At 42.8% G+C, this 21,925-nt stretch overlaps 2 protein-coding genes across 5 annotated transcripts in view; one reads left to right on the forward strand and one right to left on the reverse strand.

The window, feature by feature from the left end:
* Window positions 1-18,102, forward strand: part of srgap1a (SLIT-ROBO Rho GTPase activating protein 1a) — a 71,136-nt gene extending 53,034 nt beyond the window's left edge. For 2 of the 4 annotated variants that reach the window (XM_044036404.1, XM_044036406.1), the window contains exons 14-23: window positions 976-1,053; window positions 1,148-1,282; window positions 4,091-4,196; window positions 4,292-4,516; window positions 5,664-5,743; window positions 9,022-9,042; window positions 9,368-9,548; window positions 11,739-11,876; window positions 14,422-14,809; window positions 15,711-18,102. In XM_044036404.1, the coding sequence (XP_043892339.1) occupies window positions 976-1,053; window positions 1,148-1,282; window positions 4,091-4,196; window positions 4,292-4,516; window positions 5,664-5,743; window positions 9,022-9,042; window positions 9,368-9,548; window positions 11,739-11,876; window positions 14,422-14,809; window positions 15,711-16,118 (1,760 nt within the window). In that variant the 3' untranslated portion in view covers window positions 16,119-18,102. The remainder of the gene's footprint in view (window positions 1-975; window positions 1,054-1,147; window positions 1,283-4,090; window positions 4,197-4,291; window positions 4,517-5,663; window positions 5,744-9,021; window positions 9,043-9,367; window positions 9,549-11,738; window positions 11,877-14,421; window positions 14,810-15,710) is intronic. The other 2 variants (XM_044036405.1, XM_044036407.1) reach the window with 1 other exon arrangement.
* Window positions 18,103-18,355: 253 nt separating this feature from the next.
* Window positions 18,356-21,854, reverse strand: ccdc113 (coiled-coil domain containing 113). Its single transcript, XM_044036412.1, has 9 exons — window positions 21,350-21,854; window positions 21,118-21,256; window positions 20,150-20,311; window positions 19,894-20,043; window positions 19,524-19,634; window positions 19,291-19,389; window positions 19,065-19,172; window positions 18,830-18,985; window positions 18,356-18,650 (listed from the first exon to the last, which is right to left on the reverse strand). The coding sequence occupies exons 1-9, from the start codon at window positions 21,454-21,456 to the stop codon at window positions 18,498-18,500; spliced, it is 1,185 nt and encodes a 394-aa protein (XP_043892347.1). The 5' UTR covers window positions 21,457-21,854; the 3' UTR covers window positions 18,356-18,497.
* Between the last annotated feature and the right edge of the window lie 71 nt (window positions 21,855-21,925).

Genomic DNA, 21,925 nt, shown 5'->3' on the forward strand with positions numbered 1-21,925 from the left:
CTTCACTGATTTCTAGGCGTTGATTGTTTGGTGTATGTATGCTTCAGTCTGCTCCACCTCAGGCGCAGTCATGGGAAAGTACACATTCCACCCTGCTTACAGTGGAACTGCCCCATATATAATGGGACGGATGGATATCTTAGCCTTGCACGAGTGATGGCAACAAACATTGGTGTTAACCAGGTCAAAAATGCCAGTTTTAATGGTTTTAATGCTTAATTAAGTCTGGTTGTCCTTGTCCCAGTATACTAGCAATAGAGGATAAGTCTCTCTGTCCACCTCCACAATGCAAGGTGTCCCATTTACAGTCTTCTTACCGTCCATGAAATTTAAAATATTAATTTTGTTTAAGTTGACAGATCCCACATTCTGTCTTCCTTGTCAGTTGATAAAAGTACAGGCCTGGATTTCACCGTGTTTTGTTGCTGTGGTCCTTTGCTGAGTACCAGCTACTTCTCTTATGTCTGGGTTAAAGCTGGGGCTGGAAACTTTGGCTCAAGTCCAACTCTGGTTTGACTGAAGGCATACATGCGGTAGTAGCTCGACTCCCAATCACCTCATCTGGGTGTGTTCGCACAACTTTGTGGATTTTAATTAGTTTCATTTCCATTGGACTCCCATGTTTACATGTATTTTAAGTCCAGTTTTAGTCGGACTAACACGATGACTATTTCTTTAAAATCTCATGTAAATACCAAGTATTTGCAGAATCATCTGCTGCATCTTTCCACGCAAGAAGCTGATGACTTGCTGAGAGAAAATCTGAAAAGGAGGGAAACTGCAAACTAATTATGTTGCTCCTGACTCTTGACCTCGCCCCTCACAATGTCTTAATCCTAGCTGAAGTCCCTTTTTAAAAAGCCCGATGGGGCTTAAAGAACAGGCTGTGCCTTTTTGGACCAGCGACAGAGGCTTTTGTTCACCTTCTGTTTTTTCCATCCTCTTTGACATCACTCCTCGTCCTTTTTTGTGCAGGCCTCCAACATCAAGGAATATTCCGCGTATCCGGATCCCAGCTGGAAGTCAACGACATCAAGAACTCATTTGAAAGAGGTACAAAACGTTCATTATAATAGCTAAATGTTATCACCTGGATCATATATGAAATGTTGTGATAGATCGTGCTCCTGACTTTTCTGTGTCTTAGGAAACGACCCGCTGACAGACGACGAGAACAATCACGACATCAACTCAGTGGCTGGCGTTCTCAAGCTTTACTTCCGGGGTCTGGAGAACCCTCTTTTCCCCAAAGAGAGGTTCAGCGACCTGCTCTCCTGCATCAGTAAGAACACAAGTGTTTTCTTTCGATATATCTCCTTTAAATTTGAACTTGGAACCTCCGGTAAATAAATTTGTATCCAGTTCCTTTTCGTTGTTCACTTTCAATTGACATTTCTCACTACAAAATCCAGAATAAAAACACACGCATGCACCTGACACATGATTATAACCTGTATTGCGGTCTTATTTATCTCATCTTATAGCAGCTGTAAACTTAAAGTATCCTTTCCTTGTATGCAGTCCTTTCCGCAGAGCATTTTGTTGTGGTCACTGCTTTATTTCTCCGAAAATGAGTCAATTTTTCCATCGAGTATATTTTCCCTACAACATCGAGCCACTGATCAGAACACTGAAGGATCACATTTCAGACAGCTTCTTGTGATTGCCATGTTGCGTGCAAGTGTCAAACTGTTACACATGGTCCATCTGTCCCAGAAGAAGAGTCCTTGGGTCTTTTATGATCTTATAATTGAACTTATCCTCTCAAATGATGGCAGTTTTGCACATGACCACAAAATATGCAAGTGTTTGCATCCATCTGCCAACAGTGTCTCCAGCATTGCTGCTGAACACCCTTATTTTTAAATCGATAGTTCAGTAAAAAATTCTGTGCCTTTAAGAGCAAGTGGGAGTTTTTTTGTGTTTCTGTTTCAGACCTAGCTCTTTTAATGTTTGGTTCCTGTTTCCATCCGTGAGGTTTTATTAAAAACACAACATTGGAGTTACTTTCTTCTGGCTAACCTCCTGTCTGTTGCTGCTTTTGACATTTTCCTCCCTCCTCCCTACATCATGGGGATCCATCTCTTGATGGACTAACATGTTGTGGAAAAAAATTCTCCTAGATTTCATTTCAAATCCCTCAGACTGAGAGATCCATAACAGTGACCAAACACTCTAGTCTAGATCAGTGATAGCTGCCAAAGTACTCTATATAGATGTTTCACTGGGAGCTGCTGTAAATGATCAAAATCAAACACATAACACTCGTAATGTTTGTCAGCAGAAAGGCTCCGTGTTCTGGTCACAACACTGTGTGTGATTACTACTCTGTGGTATTCGGTTGAGTACTGAGAGGGAAGTATCTGTCATAAGTGGCACAAAGCTGGCCACTCTTACGGGATGGTGGTGGAATTTTAAATGTCCACAGAAGTGAGCAGTGTTCGAGCCCGGAGCTGATTCTATACTGAAGTCCTCTCAAGAATAGTTACATTGTCGTTTTGAGCTGAGTTCAGTGCTCAGTCAGCTCTTTGTCTGCTCTGATCTTTCAGGATATGACATTGTGGGCTTTCATCATTTTAAATTGAACACGCACGATCACGTGGACACGGCATATGACGTAATGCCTTCGAGCATCCGTGTATGTGTGTGTGCAATGAGTACGTGTGTGTTCTCTAACGGAGGCTTTTGTGTGCTTTGAGAGTGTGAAGTGTGTCTGTACGTGTTTGCTGGGTGTACTTTTACACATTTGTGCAGGATGAGTGATGGGGATTCCCTGTTTACATTCCCCAGCTCAACATGCCAGTGATTGCAGTGTGGGCTCAACGCCCAGCAGGCTCCATATTTAAAACCCTCTGCTTATTCCATATGGAGCAGCACAAGCCAGCGACACGATCACTTTTCCCTTTCACCACTCTCTGCTGACTGCATGTGCTTTCATCACAGTGGCGCGCTGTGACCCCTGATACCTTTCCTTTAGGAATTTTACATTACATAGTTTGCCTGGGTGTATATGTTTGATGTCTAAGTGCTCATTGGAGTAAATCTTTGAATATTAGCTTCTGAAGTACTTGGGAGCAGCACTGCAGAATCCTAGTTAGGTATTCATGAAAAATGAAATGAATTACAAGTATCCCATAAGCCCAAATCCCAGATGGCAGAGTGGCTGGAGGGTGACAAGATTATTTTTAGCTGCCAGTGCAGCCCGAGCTCAGACAAATAAAATTGGCTACTTCAAGTGCCACGGCATAACAAATGTGACGGTAATAAACAACATTAGGGTTCGCTTGTATTTTGATGCAAGATTTACTTTTTGTTAAATTGCAGTGATGGTCTTTGCTGCTATTAGGTCACTTTCTTATTTTTAATTTGGCACGGCAGGACAAAAGGGAGAGAAATGTTAAGAGAACTGGACAAATCAAATCAGGAAAAAGTACTTGTCTGTGAATCTGCTATTAAGAATGCTGACTTCCTCCTCCCTTTCCTCTTCCTCTTCCTCTTCCTCTTCCACTGTGGTGTCAGCAGAGTAACACAGGCTGAGGTGAAGGTCAATGCAACACAGTCGGTGCATTTCCTGTGCCCTCTACATACACACATATGAACACACGTCAACACACACACAAAGTTAACACATTATCGATCTCCTTTTCTTGTTCCCAGAGAAACATATTTACTGTATATTGTGACGCAAATATAGACAAATTTGTGCACATTATTCTTCTTACAATTCATTTGTTTTACTCACATATCTGTAAAGCCTAAGATTAAACTTGGCATTTCTAAGGGGTATGTTTGATAAATTGAATACAACTTCCTTTATGCATATTATTTATAAACATAAATGTGAATTAAAGAGCAAATGTATTCCACTATTGCAATAAATCCACGACCATGTCCCCACAGCAATGACAGCATTTTATGTGTGTGCATTTGATCTGAGAAATGAAAGGACAAAAGCATCTGGATCGTGTTCCTGCTGTGACTCTGAAACTAAGCAGACCTTATTTCTATTCAAATAAAAGCTATTGTATTGCAGCGTTTCCCTTTCTAACATCATATCCTCTCCGCTGTTTTTTGTGTTTTGCCACTCCAGGAGTAGAGAACCTGTACGAGAGAGCATTGTACATCCGTAAGATCCTCCTCACCATTCCCAGATCAGTCCTCATCGTCATGCGCTACCTTTTCGCCTTCCTCAACCAGTAAGTTTAAAGACACCGACCAGTAAATTAACCCTCATTGTTAGTTGTAATTTGATGTGAAATATTCCTCCTCGTGTATCCCCTCTCCTCTCCAGTTTGTCTCAGTACAGTGATGAGAACATGATGGACCCGTACAACTTGGCCATATGCTTTGGCCCAACGCTCATGCCTACACCAGACAGCCAAGACCAGGTCTCCTGCCAGGCCCACGTCAATGAGATCATCAAGACCATCATCATCCACCATGAGACAATCTTTCCCGATGCCAAAGAACTGGATGGACCCATTTATGAGAAGTGCATGGCAGGAGGAGATTACTGGTGAGGGATGAGATACTTAAAGGTCACGCTGTAGTGTCTGAATTCAGAATAAGCACAACTTATGATCTTTCACGTACAATAAACACTGTGCGGTTACTGAGTCGCCACGGTCACTGGTGTCTGAGGGTCCAGTGGTAGGTGGTCCGGGATTAAAATCAAATAAAAATAGGCATTCTGGTGTGATCTCTACATGCAGCTGCACATTAGATCTGTGTGGGAGAGTCAGACAGGCCGCTGTGGTTTTCCCTTTTACATTTTTCTACTGTGAATGAAACAACGGCACGGCTGCCAAAGCCCACTTCATTAGTAATTCACTCAACATGCAGGTATGTGTGCACACTCATCGGTGCAGCTGTGTCAGTAGAATGTCATTAGAGTCGATCTGAGTAATAACACACATGATATTGTCGAGCGGGATTCTGTGTGCTGACTTCAGACAGTGAGACAGGCTGAAACAATGCCTTTAATCACCTCTGTCACAGCAGGAGGAGTGAATGAAAAAATCCATACGCCTCGTCATGTTTCTGCTTCAATGCATCGCCCTTGTTTTTTTTTTTTTCCCTACTCACACACACATCCTCTTAGTCTCACAGGTTTTTATCCCAGGCTGGAGCTAATCACCTGTCTCAGCATGATGGGAGTGTCACGAAGCCAAGGGGAAGACTTGTTGACATGGCTGCCTCTCTATTCTTGCAGAGAAGGAGGCAGATAGTGACTAGAAAGTGTGTGTGTGTGTGTGTGTGTGTGTGTGAGAGCACACACAGAATATTTCTGAAACTCTTTGTGAGAACTTCTTCGTGTTTTCAGTCATACTCCAACTGTCCCGCTTTACTAGCACAATGTTGCTGTTGCCTCCGCCTGCCTTGACCTAAAACAACAGCACTTCCTGTGTGCACTGCAAGAATGTCACCGGGCGACACAAGCTCTAACATTTGTTTATGTTTAAAAGTTAGGGTATGGTTAAAGTATTAAGTGCTTATGGTTAAGTTAGGTAGGTAGGCTGTCCAAATGAAGGGAAGTCGATGTAGTTTCTCAACAAGAATAGTTGCGCAAGTATCTGTGTGTTTCACTAGAATCACTGCTGACCCCTGACCCCTCACCCCCTGCCTTTGTTTTGACCCTCATGGTTTGCCCGGTGTCTCCACAGTGAGAGTCCCTACAGTGAGCATGGAGCCCTGGAGGAGGTAGACAATGAAGGAGGGACGGAGACACACACCAGCGAGGACGGTGAGTGTCCAACATTCATGTATACAGTACACAGTCACATAATACCTGTTATGTTACATATGGAAATGTACACAGATGTGAAGTGACATACTCTACAAGGTCTCCTCTGTGTTCTTGGTGTTGCGAGGTTTAAACTCGGCTCTCTGCAGCTAATCCTGTCTTTCACCCTCTTACATGCAGTAACCTTGAAGGGCTTAGGAAATTGGACATTCACTGACAGACAACCGTTCATGTTCTAATTCCGTTTTTCTCTTAGAGACGTCTACATATCCCCCTACTTGGAAATTTTCATGGTCATCTGCACCCACTTAACCCGTCGGGATAGACATTTTTCAAAGGGTTACAGCACTGGGATACAATCTGTTATATTAATCAGTAAAAGAATAATGTATGGAGTGCATCAAGAGTGTCATGTTCCCATAGCTTTTCAGAAATCACACAGTCTGTGTTTTCTCTATGTTGACCTACCTTTCCATGTGTCCAACAGAAATGTGCATTACAAAAACACCAGGCATACACAAGTATGGAGAAGTGATAGACTTCTCTCAGACGAGGTTGGAACTGCTTTTACATTGTGTGATCATACATGCCGTCCTTTGTCTGAGTGAAATGGATAACAGTCGGTCAGGTCCAAGTCAAGTAACGTCCAATTTAGTTGAAACCAAAATATCAGACAGGGATCAGGTTTTGCTGTTAAACTGTCAAAGTTCAGCTCATTAAACAGTGATGTATATCCTTGACCGAAATCTGAACGGATGTGTTACAGTCTGAGTGAAAAGATTCAATCTACAGTTGTCGTCCCTTGGCAACAGACTTCCCGGAACCTGTTTCCATGGTGACACCAGCTGCCCGAGTGTCGTCACATTTTCACACCCAGAGACAAAATTTAGGGGGCTCCCCACTGTCATCCATCATCTGCCTCCATAGATGGAGGTCGGAAGTATCGGTTGATCTCTTCTAATTACGTCAGCTGTTAATCACTCAGCCAACAAATGAAAGTCTTCGCTCCTGACCACCCTCTACAACTGAACACAGCTGGAATCGATCAACTCTTGAAGCAATTAATAGAAGATTACATTGTCCAGACATCTCTTGTTGCCGCGGGGCTTTGTCCAAAAAGATTTTCTGCACAGACTTGGACGGCGTCCACGTGTATGGGTTCCTCTCTTGGAAAGATGACTAAGTTATTGTCATCGGGTATTTTTAAAATCGCCATGACCTCATTTATATTTGAAGACACAGATCTGGACCAGCCAGATTTAGACACACAGCACACACAGGATAACGCTGCAATCCTGTTGCTTTAAAAATGAAAAAGGTGTCGTCCAATGTAGGTTAATCAAGATAGAGTCGTATTTAGATCTCGTATAAAGGCTGCTCTTTGTGACACTTACGTATTACCTTTACGTTTATAACTCAAAGCATGTGCACAGCTCCAAGTGTGCAAGTTGTGTCTCTTATTCCTAATCTAAAACTAGATCTGCTTGACTTTACTCTTTCACTGGATGAGAGGCATAAACCAAGGCCATATAGAGTCATGGTCTCACTATATCCATGCTCAGTGCTGATGCTCCTGTCAGTGTCCTGGGCCTTGGTTGTTAGGCAGGATGATAAACGGTCTGTTTTTAGAGTGGCACTTCTAGCACAACATCAATACATTGATGTCCTTTATGCTGGTATATGCACTACAAGGTCAGAGGTGAACTCACTGGCACATTGGTTATATACAGTATCTCGTGGTGGGAGTACAGCTGTATGTCCTTGTTTTCAAGTAACCTAACACGCATACTGCATATATTGTTTTGCACATGTTAGAGGGCTTTCTATTTATATTATATAGATATATTTCTATACTGTACATGGAGGATTTACATATACTATCTTCTATAAAACATCTTTTTTTAAAATCTTTATTTAAGCAGTAAGTCCCTTGTGAGGGAGAAGTGTCTTTTAAGAGGGAGACTTGGCCAAGACAACTCACTAGTTACAGTTTGGTTCAAATAATACACAGCACACATACAATACAGAATATAATACAACAAATTATCTAAAGCAGGTGCAATTTTTGGTCACAACTCCTTTTAACTTAGATTTAAAACAAAAAAAAACATCCTGGGGGAATACACAAGACTCGTCTCCTGCTACAGGAGACTTACGCAGTAAGTTCCCTTAGATTAATATTTGTCTTCAGACGAGGAATGTGAGAAAAAGACAAAAAGGGAAATGAATCCTCATCGTAATCATATTGCATACCCCTGATTCTGTGTATGAACACCGATGTGGGGCAACATCCACACCAACTTCGCCCCCCTGACTTGTGTGAGACGTGACAGTTTGTATCTCTACCACCGTGAAACATGTGTCTACATGTGTCTACATGTGTAACCTTGGGTGGTTCGGTCTGAAACCATTCTCCGTTATAATTGCACAACATGACAGAGGGGGGATCCTTTACCGCTGCCCTGAGATTAGAGTTTATGGCCCGCCGCTTTCAGCTGCAGCCACGTCACTGCAGTGCCAGTGGGCGTGTGCCTTTGGCAAAAATGTTGGACAAATATTTATAGACCTAGGGGAGGATGGACAGATGGGTCGAAGTAAAAGAAGGAGATGGAGAAAATAAAAGAGATGGAGAGAAATCCCCCAGATCAGTAAAAGGTTCTGTCAACCTTATTAACGGCCGTGTCCCCTGCAGTGCAGCTCAATTAATTCAGACTGTAAATTCCTTCTTGTCACATTTCATTGGAGCGTGCTACATCCACTCTGTCAATTCTGACAATCCAATAATACAAGGGAGGTGGCAAAATGAAGGGGAAGAATTTCAGAAAAGGACAATAAAAATATTAAACCAAACATTCTGTATTTCTGCTCATTTGGGAATCTCCTGTGAAAAATATATCGTACTCCACTCTGGCCATCCTGTTTAGAAATAGTAAGGCAGTATTTGGGTGAGGCTATGTCTGTCCAGGGACCCCCTGTCTGGCTTAAAGTGAGAAAGTGAGACAGGAGGAGGGCAGAGGAAGGAGTGAAGGAAGGATAAAGATGCTATTTTTAGACCTGTGTTGCTGTAGTGTGTGCACATCGGCTCGGCGAGTCGACTCTGGCTGTTCTTGAGAGGACGGATGTTTTTGCCAGGATTGACATTTAGTGACATAGAAAAATAGTGGACAATCATTATAGATAAATAGTAAAATTCACTGTTCAAGCGGTCATTAATTTGCATTGTCTGTAATAACTTTCCCTCCTCTTTTTCCACATTTATTCCTTTGCCACTGACCCAGGCTTCTTTGTACAGCTGTTGAGTAGGTATCAACCCAATCAAATGATCCATATAGTGACTGACATGCCCCTAAGTCATATAGATCTCCTCTAACCAGCTTCTATAAATATCCTGCTAATGCTCCCCTGGGCTTGCTGTGGCCCTGGTGTTGTAGAGCTGTGTTACTGTCGACTGCAACTAGAATAACCAACCGCTGAGCGCACTTTAAACTCCACGTGCAGTTACATATAAACATGAGCCAGCACTTAGTTTTCAACCTCTTGTATCCATCATTAAAATGTCTGCACATAAGCCGCCTATTTTCGATGCTTCTGACATACATGACCCTGCTCTCTTCCTGTTGACAGAGGGCGAGCCCATCGAAGCCATCGCCAAGTTTGACTATGTGGGACGCTCTTCACGGGAGTTGTCCTTCAAGAAGGGAGCCTCTCTGCTGCTGTATCAGCGGGCGTCTGAAGACTGGTGGGAGGGACGGCACAACGGCATCGACGGCCTGGTGCCACACCAGTACATTGTGGTCCAAGACATGTGAGTGTGTTACATTTAAATACGAGACATACACTTACACAAGTACACCAAGCAGCCGCCACATGAGAACCACTTAATGCTCAATGATGAATAATGGGCATGCCATGACAGCCTGTGGATTCACTTGATACTGATTCTAGTTAGCTAATTACCTGGTTTTCCATATTAAACTTATACTAATTTAAACTTAAATAGTATTTTTAGTGATAACATTTGGTTCCTCAAACTACCTGGCAACCTCGAGTATGTGAGAAGGAAAGGAACAACTCTCTCCATTATTTTCCATTTGGATTGAAGTACCCAATTTGAACAGTAGTTACAGAAAGCCCTGTTGCTAATTGATGTGGAGCTGCTATGGTGGCAGGATGTGGTCTTAGACAATCTTCGTCGTATGGTTTAAAATGTTGTGGCTGAAAAATGTGTTTGATGTCAAGTTATTTGGTGAACACATGAAGATGGAGATAAAATCCTAGACATGCTGATTGTGTTTTGGACATGAGGTGTGCTTCAGTTTAAAAGTAAGCAAAAAGCTGCAACACAGCAAGGGCCTAAGCTTTTTCAATGCACTGTTTTTTGTAGTGAAATGTGTTTATTTGGCTACTAAAAACATGGCTATAGTTTCGACACATTTGAGATTGCTGTGGTAGTTGAGTACAAGAAATATAAATATTGCACAGTGTGCTGTGTATATCTTACTTTCTACTCGGGGTGCCAAATCACAGCATTAGAGTTTGGGTTTAAAGAGTAATCCTCCAGTTGTATTTGACAAAGTCACAGTGGATGAAGCAACACACTTGTCTTTGTTGACGTTGGGCCATCGTTTGACTGTGGGGTCGTGTGGAGAGGACCTTCAGGCTTGTTTGCCCCGCCCACCACTGTTTCCCTCCATTCAAGTGTGGCACCTTCTGCATCTCCAGCATCCTTAACGAACCCTCTTGTCATTGTCTCTGACTCTCAGCACTAACAAGCATGCACTCTGCCATGGTGACTGCTGGCTGTTGGTGCCTAATGAACTGCACTCAGTGTCTCATTAGGACCAGAACAGAATCACTCCAATCACTTAGTAGCTGGCCAACAAAATGGCCATTTAGAGTGCTGTCCACTATTTCCTCTTCTCCTTCTCTCCCCTTGCTGCTGGCCCATCAGTGCGCCTCTATTAATAATTCACCCCCAGATTGGGGGGGCCTTCTTAGTTAATAAAAGAGTAGGGGAATTTACAGTTGTCCCGGAGTGTAAGAACTTCCTACTCTCTACTTAAACACAACAAGCTGAGGAGTGAATGAGCACCCGGGGGTTAGGATCTTCACTTGGCCCATTAAAAAAAAGCCCAGAATGAAAAATTTAGCGAGATGTCCTGGAGACCATTTCAGTACAGGATGTCTCCTCTCATGATGCGTCTGTCGGTTGTTTAAACTTCTTCCTGTCGGTCTGTAAATTTAGTTTAATGCCACCTCTGCTTCTGAGGTCTGTGCATTCATGTGGATACAACTATAAACAAATAGATTTCAAATCAAAAGCCCGTGGCTGCAGTTTGTTTATGCCAGTTTGAAAAGTGCAATACATGGTGAACAAGTTTAAATGTTAGAAACGATTCATGTTTTAATTTTTTCAGCTGTGCATTAGAGTGTATCCGTCTTGTTTTGAATCTGCGACACAATTAAGTATTGTTCTGAAGCTTGACTTAATATAAATATATCACAACTCAAATCACAAGATCTCAGAAAAATAGCAAATTAGATATTTATTTTATTTTACCACTATTGTCCACTGTTGTTCTGACAAACACTGGTCAGTAGCTCTGATTGCTGCCACCTGACAGGCACCAGCTTCATGCAGTCACAGACCTCACTGAGAAACCATGCATCTGGCCTTTGTGTGTAAAATCTGGCCTTTGTGTGCATGTGTGGGTGTGTAAAAGTGTTACCACCACAGTGCATCACCAGAATACTGAGAGGCCCAGGGATATGACTCATCTGACTCTCTGGACCTTGAGGAAGAGATGGAGACATGCTGACACACAGGAAACTGATATGAAATCCTGTCATCAAAGAACCAGCAAATATATAAAAAACAAAAAAAAAACATAGCCTGGTTTGCTTTTTTTTTTTTACCCCTTTTTGTGGCCTGTTTGTCTGTCACTTCTTCTTTTCTTTTTCTATGTCTCAATGTCACTCTGTCTCTGTGCCCCAGAGATGACAACTTCTCTGACACTCTGAGTCAGAAGGCTGACAGCGAGGCCGGCAGTGGCCACGCTGCAGAGGATAAATGCCTGGGGAAGGATGTCAGCTCACCCACTGACACCAGGATCTCTGAGGCCTACATCACCAGGTTGGTTTTCAAACTGCTGTCTAATAAACATGTAATGCAGTGGACTGAATCCTTCTCTTTGATCAATTCTACTCAGGACCTAAGAGTTTACTGATACCGATGCTGCTGATCCATACCAATACTTTCTCTTTGGCCTGGTTTCATGCTTAATGTTTCATATTTCCACATTTGATCTGTTCATACCAACAGAAACCAGTATCAATTTAATACTGGATTTTGATACCTGTTCCTACTAGGGACTGAATTTAGGAGTGTGGGAATCAGCTCATAAAATATTTTCTGGATCTTCTCTCATATATGACAAGTCTGTATAATACAGCTGCCTATTTGGAAAAAAAGCAATACACACTATATCTGAGCTGGAGCAACATCTAAGGTACATAAGTAGCTTCAGGTGTCAGGAAGTGGCAACTGGTTGTGATGTTATCGATGAGTTTGAATCTTAAACCCAGAAATTTGTGATTTGACCGGATACAATATTGAGGTTTCCAATGGGACGTTCACAGATGTCATCTGTATCATCGCTACTATTGGATGAAACCAGCTGTCTATCACACTGGTGTCCACTTGTGTGTCATGCTTTATTATCTATTTCCCTCTAAATGAGAGCATTATTAACCAAATGGACATCAAGTGAGACTTCCGTTGAAACAGAGTGGTTTCAGTGGTGGCAAACCGGAAGACGATGTCCACTTTTTATGTCACTGTCCAATCAGAGAGCAGTTTGTGCACTTAAGAGGCAAGCCAAGGAAATGACATCAGAGTTGTTTCAGTGTGTGATTAATCCTCGGTGATGCATTTACTTGCACCTCATGCTGTCCCCAGCCCACCTCTCCCACTCTATTTTATTTCCACTGACCAGACAGGTCACATTTTAAGTATGAGTATTAAATATCCGCTTCACGTTGCTGCTTAGTCATCAGCAAATCATACTGGAAAAGACTGTACATGCAGAGTCAACACACACACACACACAGATCACATCAGTGTTTGGCAGCGTCTGCTGCGAGCGAGTCAGTATTTTGTCTCTTCATTGCTGTATTTCTGCTGGTGCTGTAAGCGACCTTGAGACGTCTGTTACTGGCTCTTGCCAAACACAAGAACAAATCTTATTTTATTCAGAGCCACGCTCTCTCTGCTCTTCTTCACTGTCGTTGAAATGTTGATGATTCATACGAGAGGCCAAATCTACACCACCGTGGGTATTTATATGCGGATGAAGAACAAATCCGAGTGAATCATGTTTTCCACATCAGCGTAATGATTCTCTGTCACCTGTCACCAGCTCCCAGGTGACCCCCCCCTCTCCTCCTCCTCCGCCTGTCTACTCCCCACTCACTTTTCTGCTCTTCTATTCAGACAATCCTTGTAAGGGCTGAATCATTTATATACAGAGCTTTATTTAGATTTTTTTTTTCTCAATCCACAGCACCCTGAGCAGATGGACAGAGCAAATGTTAGCGCTGCACTCAACGCCATGTCGGTAAACATGGCGTTTCTGCGAGTCTCTTTTGGTGACAATAACTAAAATAGTTGGTCCCCTTTCCATTTTGATGAAGAACAACTCATGGAATGTCTTGTGATTTAAATTATTATTAGCCGAGGCTATAATAAACAAAGTGTGAGCTGTCTCCGTGGAGACGGCCTGCACAGTGAGTGTGTAGTGCCTTTTGTAGTCATAATACATCCATGTTGTAGTGCACTGCCCCTGAGGGGGGGCCTGGTGTTATGAATGTAGACTGCACCCCCTGCTGGTAATCAGTGAGTCCTGCAATTGTTTACTATCGAAGAGTTTATATGAACATTATATATGGACCACTACAGCAAGTTTAATATATAAAAATGAAACTATTGCCATTACTATTGCTGTGATATTATAGCTAATGTAGAAATGCAATATAAAGCTCATGGAGAGCAGTGCAGTGGTTGTACAGGAACATCTTTTAATTCTTTAAGAGCCTCATGGTCCTTCATGTTGGTACTTGTGATTGCTTTTTATTTAACATGGTTATTAAGCTGTCTGTAAATCTTGATAGTAGTTGAGACGGTGTTTGTTTACTCTCAAATGAGGCTATTTGCTTCAGCGGTTCATTGCTTGTTTATCACCACAAAGAACCAATGCAGACTATTTAAATAGTTCTGAGATGTTTTTAATTAAATAAACCCATTTTTTGTCATTTTACACATTGTGAATTTAAGGAATACAGATTTAGCATTTAGTTTTGTGTTACTAGAATAGGGGTAGTATTTTAGAAAAAGGGGCTTGAAGCAGCCACGCTAATTCCACACTTTTTAGACCCAGTCGTAGGGGGACGTGAGGTGGGCACAATTTTTCAAAAATACTGACGCTAAGCTAAATGCAAATCGTTGAAGTATTCCTTTATTCCTTTCAAATGTTTAGTTTTTGTCTTCTGTTGTCCCTTATGTCTGCATTGTGGTGTGTTATTTGTGCTGCTGCCTGTCCTGATCAGGTCTCCCTTTAAAAGAAGACCTTTGCTGTTTACATAATAAAATAACGTATTTTCCCCTTCTTTTAACCCCGCAGGCACAAGAAAAGATCAGACCCACCATCTCGACGGCCCCCTGCCCGCCCCACTGACGTCCATTGCATGGTGCATGCTTCTCAGCAGGGTCACGGTGGACATGGCGGCACCCCAGAGATGGGCTCCCCAGTTCTGGGCCACTTCAGCCCACGGGACATGCTGCGGAGTCGCAGCCACATGCCCATGGACAGTCCAGAGCGACGGCACCGCACCGGGCACGGCAGTCTGACTAACATCAGCCGCCACGAGTCGCTGAAAAAGATGGAGAGCCCCCCGATGCGCCGCTCCACCTCCTCTGGCCAGTACACAGGCTTTACCGATGCCCATCACCACCACCTCCACCACCTCCACCATGGTGGCAAGCCACTGGACCCGGAGAGCATCGCACAGGTCAGCGCGGGACGAGCGGCGACCCGACCGCAGCTCCCTCCACCATCAAAGCCCTGCCCCGCCCTGTAAAAACATAGTCAGTCCCTGTCTTCTGCTTCCTCTGGCTGCAACTGTCTATGTGCTGAAATCACACAAAAGACAAGTTTCACAGGCAGACAGCAGGGAGCACAGCCTGAGCCTGGGAGCCCTCGCCACACACTTACTGTAATCTTAATTACTTTGTAATAACAAGTATCCCAATGCAAAAATAACTATTTTATGAATGGTAGAGCGATAAATTGTGCTTAGTAAAAGAGCCTCCATTATAAAGTAGGAGTCACAGCGAGCAGTTACAACTGTGCTGGGCTGTCTGTCTGCCTGTGTACACGGAGCATGCTCAGATGAACATATCTTGTCATCTTTGCATTTTTCTCTGCTAGCCAAAGTCATTAGCATGCAGGTGGAGAGGTGTTGGTGCTAAGTGATACGAAAACTCTGTCATGTTGCCTTTTAAAAAAAAAAAAAAAGTCTGCATGGTCCTCTATTAACATAGATTCATCTTTCCTGCATAGCAGGGCTGAACAGTTTTCAGATCAAAATCACAATTTGAAACAGTGCAGTAAGCAAATCACAAAGGCTGTAATTTAATTGTACTCATTTATTATTCTTAATTCCATAGAAATCAGAAGAACTACAGTGTAACCAAAATCGTTCAGCCCTCTTGCATGGCTAACACCTTCTTCTTTTCATCTGGTTTCTTATTTGCTTTTTATTTTTTTTTAAATCATCATACTTTGGGTTTTATATTTCTTTTATTTCTAACTCCTAACCTTTGTGCATCTCACTCACTCATCTGTGTCTTTATCAGCCTCGTATATGCTCACTCATGTCTTATGCACACTCTGTTTCTTTTCTTCTTTAGGACATAGAGGAAACCATGAACACTGCTCTGAATGAGCTACGCGAGCTGGAGCGGCAGAGCTCGGCCAAGCACGCCCCCGACGTGGTGCTGGACACCCTGGAGCAGCGGCAGAACTCGGGCAGCAGCGGTGGAGGCCCCACGCCGGCCAGCTCCAGCGAGTCCCTCAGCCCCATCCACGGTGTCATGCTGAGGTCCACCGCCAACACTGAGCCGCCCATCCGCCGCAGCACCAGCTCCTCCAGTGACACTATGAGCACCTTCAAGCCCCTGGTAACGCCCCGCATGGGGGTGCAACTCAAACCCCCTGCCTTAAGGCCCAAGCCCATGGTTCTGCCCAAGTCCAGTCAGGCTGCGCAGCCTCCAGCTTCATCTTCTCAGGATCCTCTGGACAAGTCCTGCACCATGTAACCTCTGCAACATGAACCAGAGATGTAAAACAAAGACATATGCTGTGTCTAGGTGTCATTAGTGTACTGTGAACAAACTAAGAGCATGAAACGTGCATGGACATATGCAGGAAAAAAAGATGTTTCTCTGGGGGCAAATGAAACTGAAAATGACAGGCCAATCGTTGTCAGTAACATATTAATGTGTTAATATGTTGAGGTAAATATGGTCAAACATCTTGTTTTTCTTTTTTAAAGGAATCCAAACGGCAAATCACAAAGGCTTCCATGGAGGGTTTTTCTTTTTGTTTTTCTAGAAATGTATACTAGTTAGTGTCATGAACTGTGTATATCTGAACAAACCTGGTGCATGTAGCTCCTCTTGTTGAACACTGAACCTGAAAGAGAGCTTGATGAAAAGGACCAGGGTGGGGATGTTGTGACGCGCTGCAAAGGCCTTACTGACTTTGACATGAAACGGAATTCAAATGAACAATAATTATGCTAAAGGTGCTGTAACTTCCTGGACAGAAACGGTTTGAAGGTTGGAGCGCTAACGGTACTCGTCTTTTTTTTCTCTTTTTTCATATATATATGAATATATATATATATATATATATATATATACATGAATGAATGAGTAGTACTGACTCACTTTCAGACAATGTACAAACATCACCTCTGTGCTGGATTAGCTCTGCCACAGGTGTTGAACGTATGTACAGTATTGCCTGGAATGAGATATGATGATTGGATGAAACCACTACTTCATTATTAACTAAGAAGATTCTGTAAATTCCGCATTAATAACTGATGAAGGAATATAGTTTGCCTAATAAATTAAGCCTTTTTTTTTTTACTCTCTGTATATCGTACGGAGAGCAGTGTAAAAAGTTTGGATGACAAATCATCTCCCACCGACAGTATCCACAACACTATATGCTGTGAAACACATGCCAGAGCTTCTTTTATGCCTTGCTTTACTTTTCTCTACCCAAAGACATGGATGTGTGAGTGTAACGCATGGACTCTTCATAGTGACTGTGTATTAGACTTAAGGCAGTGTCCTGTGGGAGCGCTGCCAGTAGCCATGGACCTAATGACTGTTAGTATGAAAGCCGCCTAATATGCTGACCCTGACACCCCCATCTCCCCCCATCCTGCTTCGATACGTCATGTTTCTGAAAACAGCAGCTTGCTTCAGTCCCTCCGGTCTCATTTCTGGGTCACGTCGGACTACTTGCAATGAGTCTCTGATCTCCGAGGACTTGCTCCTGCAGAAGATGATACTCAAAATGGTGGACCAATGAGTGACCGCACCCCCCTGTAGTGTAGACCTCACAGTTTTTGGTTGCATGTCTCGGCAATATTTGGCTCGCACAGTAACACTTAGAAAGGGTTTGTTTTGCGGTGAATTAGCAATGCTCTCTAACAGCAGGTTTACACGCTCTCTTTGACTTGACATTTTTGTGTGAATTAATCCAAAGTTCATTGATATCTGAATTTACTAACACTCATTATTTTTTTATAACCTCTGTCGTGTTTCTGGGTAGAAAATTAGAACAAATCATAGTGGAGTAAATATCCAGAGATACAAATGTCCCACTGACAATATGAAGCCGTTGTAAAATAACGTATGTGCTCTTGTCACCATCGTCAACCGTAGGTCTCCGTTGTGCCGTCTGTAGGCGTTAAGCTACTCCGTGGTGTGCTGTACATCTGTAGTATGTACTTGTGAAAAGTGCCTTTAAAAAAAAACAAGTTTTAGAGGAACTTCAGACATTCATTTCCATGTCGGATGCCGCGTTTCTCGATGCAGGAAGAGGTGACGATGCCGCAGTTATTTGACAAAAGTAATAATAAAAAACCACAGCTCATCCATCGTGACATTGCACTTTTGTGTATATAACTGTACATATGGCATGTAACATCATAACATTTAGAGTTTGTTGAGAGCTTACACCTCCAAGAATTATTTCTTTCTATTAAAGAAAATAGTTTGTTGAGTCTGTTGTGGGTTTGTTTTTTTCCCCTCGCACGCTTTTACATGGGCCACTTTATTAGGTACACGGGACACCTTCGTAGGCCCTCTGTTTCAAGGTTCAGAGAACTAATACTCGCTTAAATCACCTTTCTTTCACATTCTGATGCACAGTTTGAACCTCGGCAGTTGGTCGTGACCATGTGCAAAAGCCTAAATGCGCTGAGTTGCTGTCACGTGATTGGCTTTATAGAGATTTCCATTAGAAAGCAGTAGAGTATGTTTGAAGTTGCCAGTGAGGGATTATTTTTATTATTTAATACAATAATTACAGAACATGGGAACATGTTTCACTTCACAAGAAAGTACTGAATAAATCACAATCACAAGGCCATCACTTTTTCTCACTGGTTCATGTCTTTACAGGCGCTCTGACTCCGCCTCTCTACTGTATGTGTTGTGATCTGTAATGTATGGAAGCTTCACTGGTGTGTGGTTGTTCCCAGACCTCGCTCGAGCTACAGCGCTGTTCGTGGGAGTAAGAGAAACTCTCTGTTTGCTCTTCAAGGTCATCTGTTAAAAAAAACCAAAAAACAAGAGAGAGAGACTGTTGTTTTGAACATTTTCACACATCTGAACTGAGGCACGTGGTCTGATTTAAGTCAAAAAGGAAGCTTCTCTTACAAGTTTGATTTCATAGAGGTAAGAGAGTTCGCTGTATTAAGATAAGGATATTAAAGAGTTCGATTTACCTCAGCAATCCCGACCTTTCTTTCCCATGTATGAATCCTGTGCCGCAGCTTCTTGTGTCTGTCTTTGACATGCATATATTCAGTCACATCAGGAGCCTGATAGTCTGTCATCTGACGGTGCAGGTGTTGGTTCAAGGCTTCTGCCTTTAAACGCTCCTGACGTGAGACGGCGTACATGTTTGTACGTGTTTTAGTTTGTCAGTGCCAGCACATTCATTAATTGTGTTAAACAAACCTCCTCAGCCTGCCGTATCTCCTCCTCAATTTTTGCCAGCATCTGCTTCCTGTTGGTGATGTCACTGCTCAACTCTGTAGACTCCCATGTCACACTCTTCAGCTTGTCCTGTTCACACACACACACACACACACACAGCTTAACTGCAAAGCTGGGACATGTTTGTTGAATTAAATCGAAGACTAGAAACATTGTCTCTTCCCAAACACGCTTTGTAAAGCGTCACCTTGTGTGAGGTGAGGACGCGCTGTACTTTCAAGCTGTTCACTTGAAGTTCATCCAGATTTTTGTCAGTCCTCTGCTCACCGTACTCTGGGAAGATTGCCTGAGGACAACACAGCACAGCACTCGTTTCTTAACAGGGAAAAATAATCCAGATTGAACAGGCAGATTTTATACGTACTCAGTTTAGGAACTATCGGAGCAAAAAGGAGTATCACAGAGCAGCATCGCCGATACCTCATAGTCAGCTTTTCCCATTTCTTTTTGGCGTTGAAGCTGCTGCTGGAGCTTCTTCTCCTGTGCCTTCAGTGCCTGGTTCTTCAGATTTAATTTCTCCACCTGAGTGACCTGTTTGTGATTTGTGTGAGAGAAAGAAAGCCCATCTATTCACTCACAGTAACCTTTGTCCGTTTGTATATTTTCTTCTTTCATACAATGAAGCCAAAGAGGCTGATACAGGAAATATTTCATAACAAATAATCATATGATGAGTTTTATTACCTGGAATTAACTTAAACACTAAAAAGAAAACAAGTTTTACAAATTTTACAAGCTATTTGAAGTGTAGGAGCAGGAGTTACAGTGCATTGCTTGGGTAAATGTTCACCTTAAACTTGTCTATGATGCACTGCAGCACCATCTCTGGCTCTTTCATTTCCAGTCTGTTGTCCTTGGTTGGTTTGAGCAGTCTGCGTTCAAACTCTTTCTTGGCCTTCCTGATCTCTGCCAGACGCACCTCCGACTCTTTCAAGGAAGCCTGGAAATCACAAAAGAGGAGTCACAGTGGAGAGATAAACCGCAATTACTGTGTGTTGTGTGTGTGTTTTGTTTGTGTTGGTATAGAGAGTGCGTTATAACCAAACCGTGTAGTTGTCCTGGATTCTCTCATATCTCTGTTTGAGATTTTCGTGGTCTTGCTGCGTCTCCGTCAGTTCTCTCTGTGCCACATAGAGCTTCTGTTCAAAGCTCAGCTGCGGGAGTCGATCTGATATAGATGGACGGGACCTCCGCCTCCATCCTAAGCCCTTATGTGACACAAACGTAACACATAATCATTCAGAGTATGGATGCACCAATATGGATATCAGTATCTGTGCTCATTCTAGTGTGAACACTAGTATGAGCAAGCATGAGCCCAAAACCTTTTACCTTAGAGCAAGGCTCTCAAACGCAAATGACCTGGGGGCCACTGAGCGTCCAAGTGTTCAGTAGGGGTGAGCGATATGAACTTAAATTATACAACAATATGCCATCATGATATTGCAATAACAATATGTGTGACAGTATTTCACAGAGGTTTTTATTTCTTTATTTATTGTATTCATTTTTTTACATAGTCACCTACTGTCACCAAGTCACCAAGCTCACCTATTGTGAGCTTGTATCTATCATTCTCTACAGCACTATGGTTATTTTAAAGTGCTTTAAGAATGAAGTAGGAAAAGTGGTTTATTATATGCAACAATATTTAGTTCACAATAAAACAAAATGTCTCTACGACGCAAAATGAATCCAGTCATTTAAAAAAGACTAGGGCCACATGAAATTGATTGGAGGGCGACATGTGGCCCATGGGCCGTGAGTATGAGACCATTGCCTTAGAGGGCCACAATTGAAACTTGATAGTGGTCCATCTATTCGTGTCTAGTGTGTTGTGATGTATTAATATGTGAGCAGTCACTGTGATCCCTGCTGGATTTACTAACTAGAATTATTATTTAGCACAGTGTTGGTACTCAGTAAAAACAAGTATTCAAAATGTTAATAGCTTGAGAAAAGTGTTAGGGTTGCTTTACATCCATGTACACAGAATCTAAATCCTGTCACTGACCCCACTCTCCTGCTGGGAGGCTCCTGCTGGCCCCGGGCCCTCACCACCACCAGCCTGAGACACCAGCTCGTGAGGATCCAGTCGACTGATGAAACGTTCAAACATGTCATTCTCAGCCTGGAGGACTGCAATGGAACACCTGGACCGAAGGTAAATCACAATAAATCCACTCAGATAAACAAAGAGCTTTTGAAGCTAAAGCATTAGCACGCTGCATAAAACAGTCAGTTACTTTAAGTCCTCGACGCGTTTGCACAGAAGTTCTTTTTCTTCTTTTTTCGTGCCATTTTCCTCTTCAATCGACGGAATCTCCATGGTTGCTAGGTACACACAACTCATGCAGTGGTTGCTATGGGAAAGTGTTGCCTTCAGGTCCCAGCTTTTGTGTCGGATATTTCATGTAAAAAATTAACATCACACGGAGCCCGGGTAGTGTCATCTAGTGTCTAACCCTAGGCCGAACGTTTGCGTTCAACTCTGTATTTGGGAAGAAATAGTGGTGCTCTTGTTTTATATGGATGTCTTCTTGCGTACAGAATGAAGTTAACATGTCTACATAAATAAAAGTGGGATGCAAATATCGGCAGGTGTTGTCAAATGGACATGGATTTCATGTTTATTTGACGTATCACCATTAATAAATCCCATAAAGTATCGCCTTCAAGCCGTAGTTCGCCATAAAAACCATTAGGTTCTCGAAGTCCGGTTTCCGCTTCAGGCGTGCGCGCTCCCGTAAGAGGCACGTCATTCTCGACAGGTACACAGAACTCTGCATAACACCCTCAATGTCCCACCATGACCCTTCCCG

The sequence above is a fragment of the Solea senegalensis genome, linkage group LG10, assembly GCF_019176455.1.
Source record: "Solea senegalensis isolate Sse05_10M linkage group LG10, IFAPA_SoseM_1, whole genome shotgun sequence".
Classification (NCBI taxonomy): domain Eukaryota; kingdom Metazoa; phylum Chordata; class Actinopteri; order Pleuronectiformes; family Soleidae; genus Solea; species Solea senegalensis.